Here is a 22,877-nt window from a genome sequence, read left to right as displayed (position 1 = left end):
ATGACCGGCACTGGCGCAGCTCGACCCCGGGAGCAACAGAGAGGTCTAGTGCGACTCTGTTGTCCCTGATGATCTGAAGAAAAAAACAAAGCAAAAATCAAAAGTAAAAAACCAAAACAGGAGAAAAACAGCCCTGCAGAGCAGGGAGTGTCTTGCCTCCTTGGACACTAAGCAAAAACTGGCAGTCTCTCTCTCCAGGCTGAGGGTATAGCTGTGGAGGAGGGGCTTAACAGTTCTCACTTAGTGTCACGCCTCCTATGGAGATGAGCTATACCCAAGGTCTTCTGTGTCCCCCAAGGAAATTGGGCGAGAAAGAGGGCGCTACATAAATGAATAAATACCTGACTGACTGAATACAAACATTGATCGTAATATAATGAATCCATTTTATAAATACACAAGTTTATATGACAAGTAGAAACACTTTTCCACACATACTTATCCTGGTCCCAAAAAGCATTACAGAATTAACAATAAAGAAACGATCTTTTAACCATATCCTGGAGATCATTCTTCAAGGAAACCCTGTAAACTAAAGTCCCTTTTTCTGCCCAGCATCCTATCAGTAAAAACTGATGTGTGATTGTAAATATCCCCTCCTCAGTGTCACTAGACTGCTAAAAATAAAAACATGTCTTGTATATAAGGAAATGTAAATCTGATTGCTGGTATGAATCGTAGTATATACAAAGTAACATTTTAGGCTATTATTCTTGCTGTATGTCTTCCAGGATGACAACTGCCCTATATCTAAATCATTTATTTTGACTCCTTTACGCCTAGTTTGATTTTCTTTGAAGCGACGAGGAAATAAAAATCAATAGACAGAAACTGATTACAATTTTAATCTGAATTCACCAAAACGCCAACATTGGTCTGGACCAGATGAAACTGGACACATGATTGTGGCCAGGTCTTAAGTTATGGGAAGCAGCACTGTTACAATGAGGCATCACGTATCCTTCCTCCCTCCTGGCGGAACTGTCAGATAAGGCGATGGCAAGTACTGTGGTGTAAACCATGCAATAGGAACAATGAATGATGTAGGTGTGCAATAAATATTGTCAATTTGTTAACGAGTAAAAAAATAAGTTTTAGCTCCACCAGGCAGTGGCTGGTCACTGTCATTTTATCACTCCAATTCTAAAATTTTGTTAAGACAACAGGTAAAGGTTGCATTAGCTTTACAGCTCTCCGAATAGAAATAATGAGGATAATCAGTTTGTGCACCAAGGTGAATTGAACTATACAATTCACACTTTCCGCTAAAATATAAAATAAAAAAAAATATCTGGATCAGGTAGGCGATTCTAATCGTAGAACATTTATTTCACACCTAAGAAAAAAAAATGACTAAAAAAGACAAATGTCATTATTGTTCGGCTTCCTCCTCAGTAGCTTCGATTCGCCTGGGTCCGTATAGAAGAACGTATGCTATATGCCAGTCTCCTCCTCCTGACAACCTCAGTATATCTTCTGGAGACACAATGCTCACTTTGTCATCATCAAATTTAATCCACTCATCTAAAAAGGAGAAAAGAATGAGAGGGTATAGACAGAACAGCATGCAATGGCATTAGAGGTCATTATGGGGGATTGAACCAACATCCATACAGGTCTATATAGCTTTATGATTACTCGCATCATAAGCCGTTCTCTCACAAAGAGTTAACAGTTTTTCTAGCTGTGTGCATCCTACTTTCACTTTGTGCCAGTTAGGCTACTTTCACACTAGCGTTCGATCGGATCCGTTCTGAACGGATCCGATCATATTAATGCAGACGGAGGCTCCGTTCAGTACGGATCCGTCTGCATTAATAACTTAGAAAAAATTCTAAGTGTGAAAGTAGCCTGAGCGGATCCGTTCAGACTTTCAATGTAAAGTCAATGGGGGACGGATCCGCTTGAAGATTGAGCCATATGGTGACATCTTCAAGCGGATCCGTTCCCATTGACTTACATTGTAAGTCTGAACGGATCCGCTCGCCTCCGCACGGCCAGGCGGACAGCTGAACGCTGCAAGCAGCGTTCAGCTGTCCGCCTGTCCGTGCGGAGGCGAGCGGAGTGGAGGCTGAACGCCGCCAGACTGATGCAGTCTGAGCGGATCCGCTCCATTCAGACTGCATCAGGGCTGGACGGAGGCGTTCGGGTCCGCTCGTGAGCTCCTTCAAACGGAGCTCACGAACGGACCTATGAACGCTAGTGTGAAAGTAGCCTTATCTAATAATCCTTATCTCCAATTTACTAACAGGTCAGAAATACTTATTTAAGCCACATTATCAGTAAGATAAGAACTGAGCTATGAGTGTTTATAATGTCAGAGACCAGAGATAAGGAGCTTGTCAGCTCCCTGTCTGATAGAGCAAAGAGAAGATTCAGATTCCGCTAGTAGAGCATCTCAGCTCTGTACAGAGAAAAGGACTCCACATTTTTTTTAAATAAAGACCAATTGAAAAAATTATTTTTGGCTCATGAGTGCAATACAATTATTTAAAAAAATTGCGCCCAAAAGGTGTACATAGCCTTAAAAAGCAAAACACTACAGTTCTATTAAAAGGGGTATTCCAGTCCTCAGGATAGCCGATCAGCTGTTTGAAGAGGCTGTGGCACTAGTTCGACAGCTGTGTGTTTACGCCGTCTACACCGCAATCCATCTACATTGTACTGGTGCAATTAAAACTGTTGCAACTGTTCGTCCCATTCAAGTAAATAGGAGAGGAAATTGTTATTACACTACATCTCCACTGCAATGTAGACGTCATGCAGGTAAACCCTGAAGAGGACGCAGCTACAGCACCAAACAACTGAGGAGAGTCAGACCCCCCACCGATCTGATACTGATGACCTATCCCGAGTATAGATAATATCACCAAACGTTGCCATATGAAACAGAACTACGTACAGTGTTTCCGCCTGACCCATGAAACGTAGTGTCCTGAAGAACTTGACCTTCCCTGATGAGTAAGAACTGCCTGCAGCTCATAGTAACCACAATTGCTGGAACCAAAATCTACAAAAACAGACACAAATGAATTGAAATTAAGGGAAAGCAGATTAAAAAATAAAGTTTAACACGCATGCAGACATTACTACACTTCAGCAGAGAATCACATTACTGCATAATGCTGAAATAACTGATTCATTATGAAGCACTGATTTTTATTTTTTTTCATATTTGGTGAAAACGAGGTATACACTGGGCCTAGCTATCACAGGTTTCTTAGCTCTTCAAGGAACACCAGGAGGATAATGAGAAATGGCAAATCTTTAGAGTATGTGCACATATAGCGAATACACTAAAAGATTTTCTGTCTGGCTATGCTAGCAGACAATCTGCAGTTTATGACAGCGGCAGCAGGAGATTTTTAAATTTTTAAATAGTCATGTCAATTATTTCTGTGGATTTGCACAGCAGATTTCACCACTTGCAATGAAAACTGTGAAATCTATGGCAAAGTCTGATGTAAAACATTTTTCTCCCCCCACATGTGGACTTACCATAGTGCTGGGGGCAAGTTTCAGAGAACTCCCTGTGAAATACAAGTTGTCCTCTCAGTGTAGGACAGGGATCAGCAACCTTCGGCACTCCCAGCATGCACTCTTACTGGTCTGTTCTTGTAACTCCCATATAAGTTCAAGGATAATTCTGGGAGTTGTATTTTCCGAACAGCTGACGTGCCGGAGGTTGCGGATCCCTGGTGTAGGACCAATACACGTGAAAGTGATAGTCCGTATGCAATGAGTGGCAGCAGTTAATGGGAGATACGTGGGAGTGATTGTGACCACAGTAGTAGACACTGTGGAAGCTTTTTTGAGTGGTAGCAGTTATTGTCACATATGTAGTAGTGATTGGAACATGGGAGTGGTTGCGGTAGCAGTCATTGTGACATGGAAGTAATAGTGACTGCTTCTATACAAGAAGAGCGGATGCATGAGACTGGGCAAACAACAACTGGCCGCTCCGTGCACAGGGCAATGCTGTGTGACTGAATGGAGAGGTTGCTCTGTATTAGACCCTCCAAAATATTGCACTAAGTATGGACATTTACAACATTGAAAGGACTGTTCCCGCAATGGACGTGCATAGGAAACTGAAAGAATATGACAGTAGACATCACCACAGATTACCCAATTTACTAACTGATATTAACTGATGAACTTGTGCCAGTTTTATAGACAGCATTAAAAAAATAATAAACAAGCATCTCTCAAACCATTGACCTTTTTCCTGTGCCATATATCAACTTACTTTGTGATTTCACCACTGACAATAAACGTAGAGTGCTACAGACTTACCATCTGGAAAGGAAAATGGCTCATACTTGACTTCTTTTTGTGCAGCTTGACTTACCTAACATTAAGAAAAATACGTATCAGCATTAGCGCTACATATAATACACATATGGTCACAATACTGTAGGCCTTAGGGGTCAGCCAGACTAACCACGACAGATATCAAATGAAAATTACCCAAAAACGTGGGCACTGCTGGGCTCCTAGAATTTGTCCTGCCATTTACAGCAATTGTGATGGCTATTCCATGTCCATAATCTGCTCTACACTGAGTCAGCAACTTGGCCGTGCCCTCATGCAGTAGATTTCATCCAAAGCATAGCAAATCTGCTTTCATGTGCTTGAGGTTATGTTAAACCCCATCCACTGTGCAGATTGTGCCCTGTGAATCCACAACTGCTGTGTGGGCATGCTGCCCAAGTGTACAATCTAGGGCACAATCACTACCATCAGCAGCAACATCTGAATTCCTGTCAGCCACCGTGAACTATTCTTCTCTTATTGGAGACATCTGGCCATTCATTTGTGAAGGAGGAGGACTCCTTGGATTTATCGGATTTCCTACTTACTTTAGGTGGCTGTCCTGAACCTTTATTATCCTCTAGATCCTTAAATTTAGATCGGTAAGATGCCATCTTTTCCTGCAGCTCCGGTGTGCATAACTCAAATATATCCAACATGAGAGGAAATTTGACGTCCTGCGTAGAAAAGAAAAACATTTAGATTGGGTCCAAGAGATCAGATTGAATCATTGGTATTTTCTCGGTTCAATACCACTAATGACTAGTATCTAGTTCCATATAAAACGAGCTCCGATGAAACGCAATTTTCTAGTAATCTCTGATGTCTAGTGTGATACATTTCATTAAAGAAGTTTTCCAAGACTTTTAAACTGATGACCTATCCTCTCGATAGGTCAGCAGTATCTGATCAGTGGGGGGTCTGACACCCAGGACCCCCGCTGATCAGTTGCTTGCAGTAGCGCCATGCATTGTATCACATCTCAGCCCCATTCACCTCAATGGCTTAGGCAAAGCTGCGAGAAGGCCGCAGCGCTACTGCAAATGCCCATGCCTTCTCAAATAGCTGATCGGCGGGGGTTACGGGTAGGATAGGTCACTAGTTAAAAAATCTCAGAAAACCCCTTTTAAAACTTTCTAAGCCATGGAAACACACATACCTTAAGAACTTTGGCATTCACAGACTCTTTTTCTTTATAAAAGAAACGCACCATCTGGATCGTCAGGTAGGCCGGTGAACGGCTTATCTTGGACTGTAGTGGTGAAAGCACAAAGGGGTGAAAAGAGTTACAAAGGCAAGATCAAGAACTTCTGCTTCTTATCAGATGTACCTAAATAAACTGTCCATCAATGAGGATCTCGTGGTCTACATTAAACTGCAGCTGTAATGCAATCATCTGAAACCAACCTACAGTGAATTACAATACATTGCTGGCAAGGTGTCCCAAAGCTGGGAACCTCAGATGAGCTTGTGGGGCAAGTTTACAAACTCTCTGCAGAACCACCGCAGTGAAAACGAGGCCTTCAACACAGTAGCCACTGAAATCAATGAGTTATCTGTACAAAGCATGGACATCACAGATCCTTCAGAATGAGACACTCTTTGAAGCAGTTTTCCGTTATGGCTAATAGATTAGGGCAACTGCTAATATTCATTCCCTGATATGTTCTTGTAAACAAGAAAACCCCTTTAAAAATTGTCATTTACAATACCAGGGGCATACATGTAGGGCCCCATAGCAAAACTTTGTATAGGCCCTCTTACCCCATCCAGTTACATGTGTGTCAATCACTCCCAGGGCACGCAGAACGCAAGGCACAATGGTAACATTTTTATATTTTATTGTTTAATTAAGCAGAAGAAATTTTAAAAATTTTAATGAACGAAAGTCGCTATCGGCCTCACCCACTTTATTCAACTTCCACCAGACAACTGGCATAAATACACTGAAATCTTCCCCATACATCTGTAAATGACTGATTCCCTTCAGATAAGGTATTACAAAAAAGTCTGTTTCCACCATTATTTGCACTGATCTCCCACTAGTTGCGGCTGCATTATAATACAGTAATATAATTATTAATACAGTGTTTTTGTGTTGGGAAGAGGCGTTCAGCACCAGGTCCCCCCAGTAGTTGCATGCTCTGTCTTTATTGAAATTATCACACTGTATAGTTTTTTTCAGCACTAAAATACTTTGACTGTATAGAGAGCTCACTCATATCAGCCCCTGTCGCTGAAACAAGGCTCATAATCTACATTACCCATCTCAACCACAAAATCAGTTACTAACAGGGATACAGACAGCACACATCTTCATGCACAAAGTAAGTGGACTTTCTCATCCGTCTTATTGGGGGACACAGGCATTGACCATGGGTATAGCCGTTGCCGCTAGGAGGCGGACACTAAGCACACAAGGTGTGAGCTCCTCCCTCTTCAGCTAGATCCCTTCCTGCAGGGATCAAGCTAATCAGTTTTAGCATAGTGTCTGTAGGAGGCAGACCTTCCTGCGTTGCAGGTCTGCTGATTTACTAATTTTGTCTCTTTTTTCTAGCGGGAAGCTTCAGGCAGTCCTGGTAAAAACTGCCTTCACTAACCCAGGAGACGGGAGGAGACCAGGAGGGTTACCCAAACCCCATGCTCGTTCCCGCTTTTTTGAAGAAAAGGAGGAACAGAGGTCCCTTTAAAAACCTCTGTCTCCTGCCAGCAAGCGCATCACCACAGCCGCCCAGCGAGAGTCCCCTCTGTTCCGGTGTAGCGTCCCTCAACAAGGGGCCGCACACCAAAGGTGGTGATCCGGCTGGAGCCGGGGGACAGTATATTTCGGACAGGTGAGTAGGAGCAGCGCTCCCTCCACCCTCCCTCCAGTAATCCCTTCAGTACCACCTCCAGTATTCCCTCCTCCGCACGCGTGGACTTGGGCAGCAATCTCCTTTAAGAGTTAACATACCTGGGATGCTGTTGCAGCAAGGGGGTGGCTGCTTTCTTTGTACACGCCGCGTGTCTGCTGCGGCTTCCCAGGCTGACTGCGTCCTCTGGAGCGCACCGGGAGAGAAGGGGGTGGGGTTGTCCTGATAAGGCATTGTTTTCTATGTCAGCGTGTCAGCTTTGTTCTTGGGCAGCCGGGTCCATTATTATTCGAGGCCCCGGTTTCTGTGCGGCCTGCTAATGTAGGCTTCCCTGCGGTGGCTGGGTATGCTGGCGTGGCCTGAGAGCGAGAGGGGAGTAGCTTGGGAGGATGGACGGGCACTGGAGCCAGCAGAATTTTAGGGGTCGGAGCTTGTGTTCGCCTCGCCCCCACGTCAGAAGCAGAGCAGTGGGAGAGTGGGCTCAGCCCACTTCCGGATTTTTTTTTTTAAAGCTCCTGGTGGGAAATGAGGGTCTGACTGGCATTTGGAGGGACACAGGCTGGATAAGTGTTTGTCCCTTCTTGCAGGGCCTAACCTTCCCATTTGCCTCATTGGGGTGACAGGGGTGTCATTATGTCTGAACCCAGGCCCCAGAAGCAGGCGGTCCCGTTGGTGCGTCATTATGTTGCGCAAAATTTCCATCCCCTCAGTCAGACTCCCTCTGCTTCAGACCCATTGCTTCCCGCTGCCCAAGCTACGAAAGAACCGGAATGGGTGCGTTCCCTGTCTAGGGTGGTACAGGATGTCTCCAATACCAACAAAGCTATTGTGGATATATTGGGGCATTTGTCAGCAAGGCAGTCCTCTAACCGGTCCGACTCTGGGGATCATGGGGCTCGTGCCCATCGCGGCCACCACACAAAACGGGACAGAATTTCCTCCCCCAAAAGGGGTACTGCGTCTCCCGTGTCTTCGGCCTCTCCTCCTGCTAGAGAGTCTCACTCCGACGAGTCCTCAGTTGAAGAGGCATGTTCGGAGGAGAGAGAGTCAGATAAGGATGTTGTCTCACCGGAGGGTTAGTCGCCCAAACTATCCTCCATGGTAGACAATTTAATTTCGGCAGTTATTGAGACGTTGCAGGTTGAGCTCCTTCATCTGCCAGCGCGTGTTTCCTTTAGGAAGTCCAGTTATTCGCACAAATGTTTCCCCAGCCACCAGGAGTTTGATTCCTCTCTCTCCCCAAGGAGTGGATATTCCCCGATAAACATTTCTTGCTGCCAAAATGCTTGAATATCCTTTTCCGGACCTATAGTGGACCCGCCAGTCTTTTTCGGATATCAAATTTAAGAAGCTGGAAGCATTTGCAAAATCTGCCTTTAAAGGGCTTCTGTCACCCCACTAAACCTTTTTTTTTTTTTTGGTTTACTTATAATCCCTATAGTGCGATTTCTGCATATATAAAGCTAAAAAATCATTTCGGTCCAGTAGAATTTGTTAAAAACGTAATTTTAAAATATGCAAATTACCTTGCTACCAGCAAGTAGGGAGGCTACTTGCTGGTAGCAGCCGCATCCTCCGATCCTAAAGACGCCCCCTCCGCATGTTGATTGACAGGACCAGGGAACGGGATCGTCCTCTGCTGGCCCTGTTTGAATTCAAAATATCGCGCCTGCCCTGTACCTGTCTTCAATCGGCGCAGGCGCACCGAGAGGCGGCCGCTCCATCCTCAATGCTCCTGCGCCAGGTGTAGATGTGACGTCATCGGCGCAGGCGCATTGAGGATGGAGCGGCCGCCTCTCAGTGCGCCTGCGCCGATTGAAGACAGGTACGGAGCGATATTTTGAATTCAAACAGGGCCAGCAGAGGACGATCCCGTTCTCTGGCCCTGTCAATCAACATGCGGAGGGGGCGTCTTTAGGATCGGAGGATGTGGCTGCTACCAGCAAGTAGCCGCCCTACTTGCTGGTAGCAAGGTAATTTGCATATTTTAAAATTACGTTTTTAACAAATTCTACTGGACCGAAATGATTATTTAGCTTATGTATGCAGAAATCGCACTATAGGGATTATAAGTAAACAAAAAAAAACAAAAAAACGGTTTAGTGGGGTGACAGAAGCCCTTTAAAGCAGTGGGCATAGCGCTGCAGCCGGTGTTTGCCTCTACATGGGTGAGCAAGGCTATGGGGGAGTGGGCAAATAACGTACGTCAAGGTCTTGAGTCGGGAGTCCTCTCGGAGGAACTTGCAGATGTGGCCCTGCAGTGGATATATTTGTGAAGCATCTTTGGACGCGGCCAGATTTATAGCTCACTCGTCAGCCCTGTAGGTGGCTATTCGCCGTACCCTATGGCTCTCATGCTGGGCAGCAGATAATGCTTCTAAGCGGACCCCGACTGCCCTCCCATTTACCGGCAACAGACTTTTTGGTAAGCCCCTGGATGAGATCCTTTTGGACGCTACAGGTGGTAAGAGCACCCTTTTACCTCAGAACAGGGGCGGTCTAATAAGGCAAAAAAGCGGAAGGCTTTTTTTCGTCCCTTTTGGAGTTTTTACGCCCCCAAGGGAGCATGCGATAAGTCAGCCGCAGGCCAGAAGCGCACACTTTCCGTTAAGCCACGGCCTTCCTGGCATTCCCATCAACAGGGCTCTAAGTCCTTTAACTCTAAGGCCTCTTTCACACGAGCGTGATGGATTAGGTCCGGATGCATTCAGGGTGCGTTCAGTGAAACTCGCACTATTTTGCAAGCAAGTTCAGTCAGTTTTGTCTGCGATTGCGTGCAGTTGTTCAGTTTTTTCCGCGCGGGTGCAATACGTTTTGATGCGTTTTTCACACGTGTGATAAAAAACTGAAGGTTTACAAACATCTCTTAGCAACCATCAGTGAAAAACGCATCGCACCCGCACTTGCTTGTGGATGCAATGCGTTTTTCACGCAGCCCCATTCACTTCTATGGGGCCAGGACTGCGTGAAAAACGCAGAATATAGAACATGCTGCGATTTTCACGAAACGCAAAACTGATGCGTGAAAAACAACGCTCATGTACACAGCCCCATTGAAATGAATGGGTCAGGATTCAGTGCGGGTGCTATGCGTTCACGTCACGCATTGCACCCGTGCGGAAAACTCACTCGTGTGAAAGGGGCCTATGAGCTTCGCTGCATGATGGGCGGCTCCCGGTGCCCTGTGTTCGGGTGGGCGGCCGGCTTCATGTGTTTCGGCCTGTTTGGCTGGCTCACCTCTGAGATGCGTGGGTAAGGGAGGTCATTGCAGAGGGCTACAAGCTGGAGTTCAAATTCTCCCATCCGTCCAGTTTTTTTTCGGTCATCTCCTCCGGCCTCTCCCGGAGTGTTGGAAAGAGTGTTGCAAAATCTCTCAGTCCAGGGGGTATAGTCACGCGAGGAGCGCTCCCTTCCAATCAATGTTCTGGAGTTGAGGCCAATTCGGCTCTTTCTGCAACACTGGACTGACCATTTCAGGGGTTGTCCGATGCGGGTGCAGTCCCACAACTCCACGGCGGTGGCATACATCAATCACCAGGATGGCACCCGGAGCCCGATAGTCATGGAGGAGACTACGCCGAATTTTTCGCTGGGCGGAGAAACAGATTTCGGCTCCGGGCAGTTCATATTCCAGGCGTAGACAACTGGATCCCAAACTCTCAGCCGGGAGCGTCTCAATCCTGGCGAATGGGCTCTTCACCCGCAGGTCTTTCGGGACATCTGCGAGAGGTGGGGTCAGCCGGATGTGGATCTCACGGCCTCACTGTTCATAAACAGGGTCGAGGACTTAGTCGCACGGTCCAGGTACCCTAGGGCCCTGGCATGCGATGCATTGGTGATCCCGTGGAGTCTATTCACGTTTCCTTATGTGTTCCCGCCTCTTTCTCGGCTTCTCACTGCTAGTCATTCTCGTGACCCCAGATTGGACACGCAGGGTGTGGCACGCATCCCTAGTCGCACTGCTCGCCGACGAACCTTGGCATCTTCCTCTTCAGGAGGACTTGCTGTCGCAGGGGCCGATCTTCCACCTGAATTTATCCATCAGGATAAGGTGGTCCTTTGCCCTGTGCAGACCTTCTTGCCGAAGGTGGCGTCGACATTCCATGTAAATGAGATGATTATTCTTCCTTCATTTTGAACGGACCAATCTCATCCTCGAGAACAAGCACTCCATACTCTAGATCTGGTGCGTGCAGTGTGTATCTATCTGTCCCAGACGGCATCTTTCCGGTGGACGGATTCCCTGTTCGCGATTCCAGAGGGGCCGAGATTAGGGCTGGCAGCGTCAAAGACTTTCATTTCCAGATGGATTAGTTTGGCTATTGTGGAAGCGTACTGCGTTAAGGACCAGGCCCCGCCCTTCCGTGTGACTGCTCTTAGGTGATGCATCACAGGGCTTCGGCCCTTCAGGTGTGCAAGGCGGCAACCTGGTCGTCTTTGTATACTTTTTCTAAGTTTTACAGGGTGCACACTTTTGCATCTTCTGACGCTTCTTTGGGGCGTAGAGTTTTGCAAACAGCGGTTCTCTGATTGGCAGGGGGGTTGTAGTTAAGCCCACCCCCCGGGGACTGCTCTGGAACATCCCATGGTCAATGCCTATGTCCCCCAATAAGACAGATGAGAAAACTAGATTTTTGTACTTACCGTAAAATCTGTTTCTCTTCCGTTCATTGGAGAAATATTTGCTCCTGTCCTGTTTTTTGACCCACACCTGGTTTTGGCTCACAAGCACTGATGGAAATCACTGAAGTGTGAACTAGGTCAAAGGCTGCTAAGGTGAAATGTTGCATGACCTTAATAAAGTCCGCTTACTTTTTGCATGAAGTTGTGTGCTATCTGTACCTTTCTTTATGAATTGATGCGAGGTCAGATACCTGAAGATGTGTATTGCAAAATAGAATTTTTTTGCTTTGGATGTTGCCCATTCCTCTAACTATAGGGATTTCTTTATAGGAAGTTATAAAAGAGGCCACAGCTTTTAGTGTGTGCAAGTAAACCAGAGCAACTACAAAATAACCCTGCCATATGTATGCAGACCTGATTTCTATACTTACGGTTTTGTTATATAAAGCATTTCTTTGTAATGATGGTGAATGCTTGGTGATTTCTTCTTGAAGGCGCTGGAAAATATTAAAACAGATTTCATGGACCTTATCCAGCAGAGAACCATAACCGCATGTACCGAATAATCCATTAAAGGGGTTGTGTCACTTGTGCAAATGGCATTTATCATGTAGAGAAAGTTAATACAAGGCACTTACTAATGTACTGTGATTGTCCATATTGCTTCCTGGATTCATTTTTCCATCACATTATACACTGCTCGTTTCCATGGTTACAGACCACCCTGCAATCCAGCAGTGGTGGTTGTGCTTACATACTATGGGAAAAAGCACTAGCCTGTCTGGTGGCCAGGACTGTGGGAGCGCACATAAGCACGCATGCACAGCAGCTCCCGTGCTTGCCACCTTGTATCTGATCTTCAGTGGTGGCCATAATCTCTGGATACGAGCAGTGTATAATGTGATGGAAAAAATTAATCCAGCCAGCAAAGGAAGCAATATGGACAATCACAATACATTAGTAAGTGCCTTTGTGGTAACTTTCTCGACATGATAAATGCCATTCGCTGAAGCGAGACAACCCCTGCCATCTTGCAGGGCTCCTGGCGATATGGGGCGCCAGTATTAACTACAGATAAACCCCACAATTCCTGGCTTTTAGAAGAGGAAGGTGTTAAAGGGGTTTTCGTGGCCTTTAATATGGATGACCTTTCCTCAGGATAGGTCATCCATATCAGATCGGCGGGGGTCAGCTGATCAGCTGCATGAAGAAAAGGCACACATCGTGCGGGCGCGCCATCTCCTGTCTCTCTTCCTGTATGCCGCTGCTATGTGGACAGCGAGCAGGAAAAGAGACAGAAGGTGGCACACGCATGGCGCGTTCCTTCTCTTTATACAGCTGATTGGCGGCCTGCATCCTTTATCCTGGTATTAGGTCTTATTAGCTGCACTTTGATTTTGTAGAACATGAGGTTTCCTCCTAGTTTGATGGGATTAGCAGAATTCTCCGCTTTGGATGTGAGGCCTTTGAGCATTCTTGACATATTAAAAGGGTTTTCCAAGACTTTATAACTGCTCGGTGGGGGTCCGACACCTGGAAACTGCGATCAGCTGTTTGATAAGGCACCAATGCTCTTGTGAGCTCCGTGGCCTTCTCCATGCTTACCAAGCACAGCCCCATACATCATACAGCAGCTGTGCTCGGTATTACGCTCTGAGCTGCTCCAAGGCCATGTGACCAATGAACGAGTAGTGACTGGCCTAGGAAACGTTGTGAGAAGGCCGCAGCGCTCACAGGAGAACCGGTGCCTTCTCAAACAGTGGATCAGTGGGGATCCCGGGTGTCGGACCCCCGCCAATCAGATACCGAGAGGACAGGTCTTCAGTCATAAAGTCTTGGAAAACCCCTTTAATCAAGAGGTGGGCGCAGTTACACTTCCATTTTCTCTTCTAATATTTTATTACATTATATGACTTATTCATCTGGCCCTCTGCTCATAGAGTGCATCAAATAAGAAAGGTATACTGCTTTATACACAAGTCCTTCATAGGTCAGTAATACTAAATGACATGGGGATAGGTATTTCATAAAAAAATAAAGATGGCCACACACATTAGATGAGCGTCAGCCAAGCAAGCCTATTTCAGTAAGACCAGCTGATCATCTAATGCGTATGACGGCATTCCATATCTCCCTGGATGGTAGGGTCAGACATGTTGAATTTCAATATGCTTGATACTTTGTTCTCAACGGAGAATGCAGTGCTGTGGCTTACGCCACTCTCACCATTCAGAGCACATGAAACAATGCATGCACGTGTATGGGGAAATAGATGTTCGTTGAACAAGAATTTGGTCAGGAGCTATCTAATGGGTATATAACCGCCTCTATGCGGTCACTAATCTATAATGGCGTCTCTCACCAGTTTGAGGCCTGTGAACAGATATTTCACTTCTTGGTTTATGAAGCAGCTGAGCTGGAGTTGATTTTCTTTGCTTTTTGTGACTTCCTCCTCTTCAGATTCAGTACATTTCATGCTTTGTGCATCATTAAGGAAAAAAGGATAGCTAGCAGGGAGGATGAGCACAACGGGGTTAATGTGGGCTGAGACAATGACAGAAGTGCAGCAACAGCAGATGGGCAACTGGATTCGCATGGTATGGATCATACCAAAGAGCGCATTTGGTGCTGCATATTTTAATAAAATGATTCCCATGATCCCAACATATGACCCAATATTTTAGACAGTATATTTTTCAGATCCCCCAGCTCCATTTCCTATAAAAGGATACGTCGACTCAAACTCAATGCCAAAAAATTGGTCTATAAAACTCTTCTTCTTTGGTGAAGCGGCAGCAGCAGCAGAAGCTCCGGAATCAGTCTGAAAAAAAGAAGATAAAAGGGTTAATGAACCAATCATTTCCCAAGGTAGAACGTAGCCACCTAGGGACACTCCCCAGGTAGAACGTAGCCACCTAGGGACACTCCCCAGGTAGAACGTAGCCACCTAGGGACACACCCCTGGTAGAACGTAGCCACCTAGGGACACACCCCTGGTAGAACGTAGCCACCTAGGGACACACCCCTGGTAGAACGTAGCCACCTAGGGACACACCCCTGGTAGAACGTAGCCACCTAGGGACACACCCCTGGTAGAACGTAGCCACCTAGGGACACACCCCTGGTAGAACGTAGCCACCTAGGGACACACCCCTGGTAGAACGTAGCCACCTAGGGACACACCCCTGGTAGAACGTAGCCACCTAGGGACACACCCCTGGTAGAACGTAGCCACCTAGGGACACACCCCTGGTAGAACGTAGCCACCTAGGGACACACCCCTGGTAGAACGTAGCCACCTAGGGACACACCCCTGGTAGAACGTAGCCACCTAGGGACACACCCCTGGTAGAACGTAGCCACCTAGGGACACACCCCTGGTAGAACGTAGCCACCTAGGGACACACCCCTGGTAGAACGTAGCCACCTAGGGACACACCCCTGGTAGAACGTAGCCACCTAGGGACACACCCCTGGTAGAACGTAGCCACCTAGGGACACACCCCTGGTAGAACGTAGCCACCTAGGGACACACCCCTGGTAGAACGTAGCCACCTAGGGACACACCCCTGGTAGAACGTAGCCACCTAGGGACACACCCCTGGTAGAACGTAGCCACCTAGGGACACACCCCTGGTAGAACGTAGCCACCTAGGGACACACCCCTGGTAGAACGTAGCCACATAGGGATACTCCCCTGCAGAATGTAGTCACATAGGGATACTCCCCTGCAGAATGTAGTCACATAGGGATACTCCCCTGCAGAACGCTATTTCTTACCTGTGCAGAGGTCATAGCTTTTATTAACTGTGCATATACAAGCTAGGCCTGCACGATAATCGACGATTGCGATATGGCAGACCCAAAAATGCTGCGATTACTTACAATGATACACGGCCACCGCACAGCGCGGTCGGCGGATGTATCAACAGAGGGAGGAGGGGCTGGGGTCCGGCATCTGAATTAGGAATGACAGCGGGGACCGATGCAGTCCCTGTATTCTAATGCAGCGGCCCCGCTCACTGTTGTATAATCTTATCTAACCTGTTGGCATTGTTAAAATATAATAATCATGTGTAATCCAACTGTAATACTTACAACAAGTTCCATAGCAGAGAGAAGGAAAGAGGCAGGCCAGGAGGGCGGGCGGCGCATCACTCACTATGTCATGCACCTGTGCCGCCCACTTTATGAATGGAGCAGGCGGCGCAGGCGAGTGATGTAGTGAGTGACACGCCGATTGCCCGCCCTCCTCTCTGTTACGGAACTTAGTTGTAAGTAATACAGCTGGATATCACGATTATTATATTTTAAACAATGCCTACAGGTTAGATAAGATTATACAACAGTGAGCGGGGCCGTGCATTTGAATACAGGGACTGCACCGGTCCCCGCTGTCATTCCTAATCCAGATGCCGGCCCCCAGCCCCTGTATTGGGGGTCATTTACACTGCAGAGACACTTATGGGGGGGGGGGGGGAGACTCTGTGGATGGCACATAGCACAAGATGATATATAATATAAAATCATATCATCCACAGATCCCCCCCCACCAAAGCAGTGCCATCCAGAGATCTCCATAGTAATGTCATCCACAAATGCCCCGAGTCAGTGCCATCCACAGATTCCCCCCCCATAACAGTGCCATCCACAGATTCCCCCCCACCAAAGCAGTGCCATCCACAGACTCCCCCCCCCCCATTACAGTGCCATCCACAGACTCCCCCCCCCATTACAGTGCCATCCACAGATTCCCCCCCAATAACAGTGCCATCCACAGATTCTCCCCCCCCCATAACAGTGCCATCCACAGATTCTCCCCCCCCCATAACAGTGCCATCCACAGATTCTCCCCCCCCCCCAATAACAGTGCCATCCACAGATTCTCCCCCCCCCCCCAATAACAGTGCCATCCACAGATTCTCCCCCCCCCCAATAACAGTGCCATCCACAGATTCTCCCCCCCCCCCAATAACAGTGCCATCCACAGATTCTCCCCCCCCCCCAATAACAGTGCCATCCACAGATTCTCCCCCCCCCCAATAACAGTGCCATCCACAGATTCTCCCCCCCCCCCCATAACAGTGCCATCCACAGATTCTCCCCCCCCCCCATAACAGTGCCATCCACAGATTCTCCCCCCCCCCATAACAGTGCCATCCACAGATTCTCCCCCCCCCCATAACAGTGCCATCCACAGATTCTCCCCCCCCCATAACAGTGCCATCCACAGATTCTCCCCCCCCCCATAACAGTGCCATCCACAGATTCTCCCCCCCATAACAGTGCCATCCACAGATTCTCCCCCCATAACAGTGCCATCCACAGATTCTCCCCCCCATAACAGTGCCATCCACAGATTCTCCCCCCATAACAGTGCCATCCACAGATTCTCCCCCCCATAACAGTGCCATCCACAGATTCTCCCCCCCATAACAGTGCCATCCACAGATTCTCCCCCCCATAACAGTGCCATCCACAGATTCTCCCCCCCATAACAGTGCCATCCACAGATTCTCCCCCCCATAACAGTGCCATCCACAGATTCTCCCCCCCATAACAGTGCCATCCACAGATTCTCCCCCCATAACAGTGCCATCCACAGATTCTCCCCCCCATAACAGTGCCATCCACAGATTCCCCCCCCCCATAACAGTGCCATCCACAGATTCCCCCCCCCCATAACAGTGCCATCCACAGATTCCCCCCCCCCATAACAGTGCCATCCACAGATTCCCCCCCCCATTACAGTGCCATCCACAGATTCCCCCCCATAACAGTGACATCCACAGACTTCCCCCCCCCATTACAGTGCCATCCACAGACTCCCCCCCCCCCATTACAGTGCCATCCACAGATTCCCCCCCATAACAGTGCCATCCACAGATTTCCCCCCCCCCTTAACAGTGCCATCCAGAGATCCCCTCCATTCCAGTGCCATCCACAGCAAATAGACCTCTAGCACAATTCCCTTAAAATATTGCATAGCACATAGTTATCGCAATTTTTAGGGCCCTAATCACAATCGCACAAAATTCCCATATCGTGATGACATCCAGGAAGTGATGACATAGGAAGACAAGACACCATCATTTAGAATAACATAGCCAGCTAACAAACACATGTATACAATAATCTAACATTACCACTGGAGCGAACCTGATCCAGCCTTGCTCAGTGATCAATGCCAGATAAAAGTTACTATGATCCACATGCAGGTTTATTTACAGTACAGCGTCATTATCTCCAGCGGCTGATCAGGCGCACTAGAGACAACAAACGCACGTTCCTTTAGTTTATATTGTTCTCTTAACAAATGCATCCACGCCAAGCCAATAAATCCACGTCTTGCTCGGCGTCCATACATCAGCCAACAAAACACTGCTCTGCAGAACACATCAGTCTCCCCCGGCCTACAGCCCAGTGCTTAGCACATGGAACATTCGCCGACGAATACCTCTGCGCCGAGCAGCTGTGACAGGACATACACGGGAAGATATCCACTCCAATGGTTTACCCTGACACTGAGAGACATGATGACAATACACAATATATTAAATACACATCCTAATAAAATTTCCACAACAAAACCAAACTTGGCAAACTACTTTTATGCACAGTCAATGCCGTGCTGAACGTGAAAAGAGCCTTCCCCAAACGGTTACCACAAAGCTGGAAGCATAGGATGTTCTCCATAATATTACTGTAAGCCATAGTAGTAGGATTTCTCTTCACTAAAACTAAAAAGGACAGAGCCAAAGCATTTACCGAACAGTCCCAGGCCTTACACCACATTTATCATCTGGAACATACTCTCCAGGCACAATCAGATAGAGGGCTCATTCACAATCGTGTACGAAAACAGGCATCAAATATGGATGTGCAACATGGATAGTTTCCTTTAGTTCCATTTTCATTCAAAAGTTCCATTCTTGTTCTGTATTTTGTCCCTCACTCAGCTACAGTCAGGTCCATAAATATTGGGACATGGACACAATTGTAAAATTTTTGGTGCTTTACCTGCAGACTGTCAGCTTTAATTTGAGGGTATTTACATCCAAATCAGGTGAACGGTGTAGGAATTACAACAGTTTGCATATGTGCCTCCCACTTGTTAAGGGACCAAAAGTAAAGGGACAGAATAATAAATCAAACTTTCACTTTTTAATACTTGGTTGCAAATCCTTTGCAGTCAATTACAGCCTGAAGTCTGGAACGCATAGACATCACTAGACGCTGGGTTTCATCCCTGGTGATGCTCTGCCAGGCCTCTACTGCAACTGTCTTCAGTTCCCGCTTGTTCTTGGGGCATTTTCCCTTCAGTTTTGTCTTCAGCAAGTGAAATGCATGCTCAATCGGATTCAGGTCAGGTGATTGACTTGGCCATTGCATAACATTCCACTTCTTTCTCTTAAAAAACTCTTTGGTTGCTTTTGCAGTATGCTCTGGGTCATTGTCCATCTGCACTGTGAAGCGCCGTCCAATGAGTTCTGAAGCATTTGGCTGAATAAGAGCAGATAATATTGCCCGAGACACTTCAGAATTCATCCTGCTGCTTTTGTCAGCAGTCACATCATCAATAAATACAAGAGAACCAGTTCCATTGGCAGCCATACATGTCCACGCCATGACACCACCACCATGCTTCACTGAAGGTATGGTATGAGGTGGTATGCTTAGGATCAGGAGCAGTTCCTTTCCTTCTCCATACTCTTCTCTTCCCATCACTCTGGTACAAGTTGATCTTGGTCTCATCTGTCCATAGGATGTTGTTCCAGAACAGTGAAGGCTTTTTTTTATGTCGTTTGGCAAACTCTAATCTGGCCTTCCTGTTTTTGAGGCTGACCAATGGTTTACATCTTGTGGTGAACCCTCTGTATTCACTCTGGTGAAGTCTTCTCTTGATTGTTGACTTTGACGCACATACACCTACCTCCTGGAGAGTGTTCTTGATCTGGCCAACTGTTGTGAAGGGTGTTCTCTTCACCAGGGAAAGAATTCATAGTCATCCACCACAGTTGTTTTCCGTGGTCTTCCGGGTCATTTGGTGTGGCTGAGCTCACCGATGAGTTCCTTCTTTTTTTAAAGAATGTTCCAAACAGTTGTTTTGGCCGTGCCTAATGTTTTTGCTATCTCTCTGATGGGTTTGTTTTGTTTTTTCAGCCTAATGATGGCTTGCTTCACTGATAGTGACAGCTCTTTGGATCTCATCTTGAGAGTTGACAGCAACAGATTCCAAATGCAAATAGACTGGAAATGAACTCTGGACCTTTTATCTGCTCATTGTGATAATGAGAGAATAACACACACCCGGCCATGGGACAGCTGAGAAGCCAAGTGTCCCATTACTTTTGGTCCCTTAACAAGTGGGAGGCACATATGCAAACTGTAGTAATTCCTACACCGTTCACCTGATTTGGATATAAATACCTTCAAATTAAAGCTGACAGTCTGCAGTTAAAGCACATCTTGTTAGTTTCATTTCAAATACATTGTGGTGGTGTATAGAGCCAAAAATGTTACAATTGTGTCAATGTCCCAATATTTATGGACCTGGCTGTATATTCGGAAGTCCCATAGCAGTGACTGAATAGCAAGCAGTGCATGCACAGTGTGCAGCCGGTACCAGAAGAGGGACCCGCACCTATCTGATATAGATGGCATATCCTAGCAATGTGCCAGCAACATCCCAAATGGGAATATACCTTTAAAGGATTTTTTTTGTTGCTGTTTTTGTATTGTTACAGAAATAAAGATCATAATAATACAAAACAAATATGCATGAGAATTATGTGAATATAGAATATGATTTTTTTTTTATTCAATCTTCTATGGGCTAAATGTACCTATATGGATCCACTGGAACATGCTGCATATAGAAAAAAAAAATACCCCATGTATAAATAAATGTGTGTATAGTAAAAGGAAATATGACAAAACACACAAGGGTCCATTTACAAGTCCGTATGTGTTTTGTGGCTCCACAAATAGCCGCAGCGAACACCGGCAATGTGCGGACCGCACTTCACCAACACGCTTATAGAAAATGCCTTTTCTTGTCCGCAATTGTGGACAAGAATAGGACATGTTCTATTTTTTTGCGGAACAGAAGTGCGAATCAGTGGATGAGGACAGCACTTTCCAGCCCCATTAAAAATGAATGGGTACACACCAGTTCCACATCCATTCTGCAATTTTGCGGACGTGTGAATGGACCCTTAGAAGTGTTTTTTTTTTCTGTGAAAAAACATGGAACAAATACAGAGCTGTAATACACAAGTGTGAATTGAACCCTAACACAAGCTAAGGCTACTTTCACAATAGCGTTTTTACTGGATCCGGCAGGGTTCAGCAAAAACGCTTCCGTTACTGAAAATACAACCATCTGCATCCATTATATACGGATCCAGTTGTATTATCTGTAACATACCCTAGACAGATCGATCATGAACTCCACTGAAAGTCAATAGGGGACAGATGCATTTTCTATTGTGTCAGAGAAAACGTCTTGCTCCGCATCCCAGGACGGAAAGCAAACCGCAGCCTGCTGCGGTTTGCTCTTCGGTATGGGAACGGAACAGAATGCATTTTGGAGCCGTTATGTTCAGTTAAGTTTTGTCCCCATTGACAACGAATGGGGACAAAACGGAAGCGTTTCTTTCCCGGTATTGAGACCCTATAATGGAACTCAATACCAGAAAATAGAAATGCTAGTGTGAAAGTAGCCTAAAGCAGTTTTTTTTTTGACTCCCCCAAAAAGCTGCATTTCCATAGCTCCATCCAGGAACAGTATGCTGTGTTCAAGAACAGCATTTATGTGAATTTCAGAAAAGCTGAGATTTTACTGCTTGTGATCATTTTAAGAGGTTGGCCAACCAAGGTGCTAACAATCCCCAATGTTTTTAAATGTGTGCCCCACTAAAGGGAGGGGAAAAAAACAAAAACACACACTCACCTATACCTCTGGGCCCTGCAGGAACGGGTGATTTGGGTCTGTGACCAATCACAGGCTTATGCGGTCACATCTGCAGAAACTGCATGTCACTGCTGTAATGTATCAAACAGATGTGACTGCTGAGGCAGGCGATTAGCCCCTTCCTGGTCCTGCAAGGACTGGAGGCGCCCAGGAACAGGACAGTGGCATGGGCATAGCAGGATCGCAAACTGGTGAAAGTGGTTTTCCGTTTTTCGGGGCAAAACATTATGACCACTGGGATTGTCGGCTCCTAGATTGGACAACCCCTTTAAGAATAGAGAAGAACAAGGAGGTCCATTTGTCCCATCAGGTGCCAACAAAGGACTTTACCAGCACTAAGGTCAGTTGATTTCCACTATTATTGACGCACTTAGAACTGGATCTTTATACCTTTGGTAATATACTGTATGTTCTCATGACAAGACACTGCCAAGTAGGATGTGCTCTAAATTACGTATTTATACAAACGCCTGCACAATTTGGAATTGATGAAACCCAAGACATGCCAGGTCATTGCTGCTAGCACAAAACATTTCAAAGCCCCAAATTGTGTGCTCTATTTATCCCCTCCTTTTATATAGTTATTAACCAGAACAATCTGTGTCGTCCTGAACGCAAGAAGATTGTGTGCTACATCTCCTATAGAGAACCCTAAGGGCATCACAGACAAGGGCACATTCTTACCATATACCAGCATCCTACCACAGGCAGCAGTGGTCCCAGTGCATCTAGGTACCAGGGGGCCGATTGTCATCAGCTCTGGGACCCTTTTTTCCCAAAATATACACCTTTGGGTGGGGACCAGAGGACTGACTGATACTATATAGCATGTATATACAGTATATAGTATATATAGCGAGTGAGGGATTGAAAGCCACTTACCTCCATGTCTGTGTCTCCCTCGATGGACTCTAATTTCTGCTGCAGAACCCTCATAACTTGTACCCAGCATTCATTTGCATCCTGTAAAATAAATGCACACAGTAACATACCCATTCTACAGCAAGCACACCAGATGAGCATTTAAGAAGGGACCCAAGTCTCCAATATACCACAGCAATGTTCTAACGTTTTCTATGGTACCAACAAGACAACATGCATTTCAAGCATCT

At 46.4% G+C, this 22,877-nt stretch overlaps 1 protein-coding gene across 1 annotated transcript in view; it reads right to left on the bottom strand.

The window, feature by feature from the left end:
- Window positions 1-829: 829 nt before the first annotated feature.
- USP14 (ubiquitin specific peptidase 14) overlaps window positions 830-22,877 on the bottom strand; it is a 31,987-nt gene continuing 9,939 nt past the window's right edge. Inside the window, exons 8-16 of the mRNA XM_044293276.1 lie at window positions 22,648-22,728; window positions 14,522-14,610; window positions 14,152-14,266; window positions 12,221-12,286; window positions 5,474-5,566; window positions 4,863-4,991; window positions 4,297-4,351; window positions 2,903-3,010; window positions 830-1,524 (exon numbers count right to left, since the gene is read on the bottom strand). Coding sequence (XP_044149211.1) covers window positions 1,373-1,524; window positions 2,903-3,010; window positions 4,297-4,351; window positions 4,863-4,991; window positions 5,474-5,566; window positions 12,221-12,286; window positions 14,152-14,266; window positions 14,522-14,610; window positions 22,648-22,728 — 888 coding nt within the window. The 3' untranslated portion in view covers window positions 830-1,372. The remainder of the gene's footprint in view (window positions 1,525-2,902; window positions 3,011-4,296; window positions 4,352-4,862; window positions 4,992-5,473; window positions 5,567-12,220; window positions 12,287-14,151; window positions 14,267-14,521; window positions 14,611-22,647; window positions 22,729-22,877) is intronic.

The sequence above is a fragment of the Bufo gargarizans genome, chromosome 5 (genome assembly GCF_014858855.1).
Source record: "Bufo gargarizans isolate SCDJY-AF-19 chromosome 5, ASM1485885v1, whole genome shotgun sequence".
NCBI lineage: Eukaryota > Metazoa > Chordata > Amphibia > Anura > Bufonidae > Bufo > Bufo gargarizans.
This window is presented reverse-complemented; position numbering and strand designations above follow the sequence as displayed.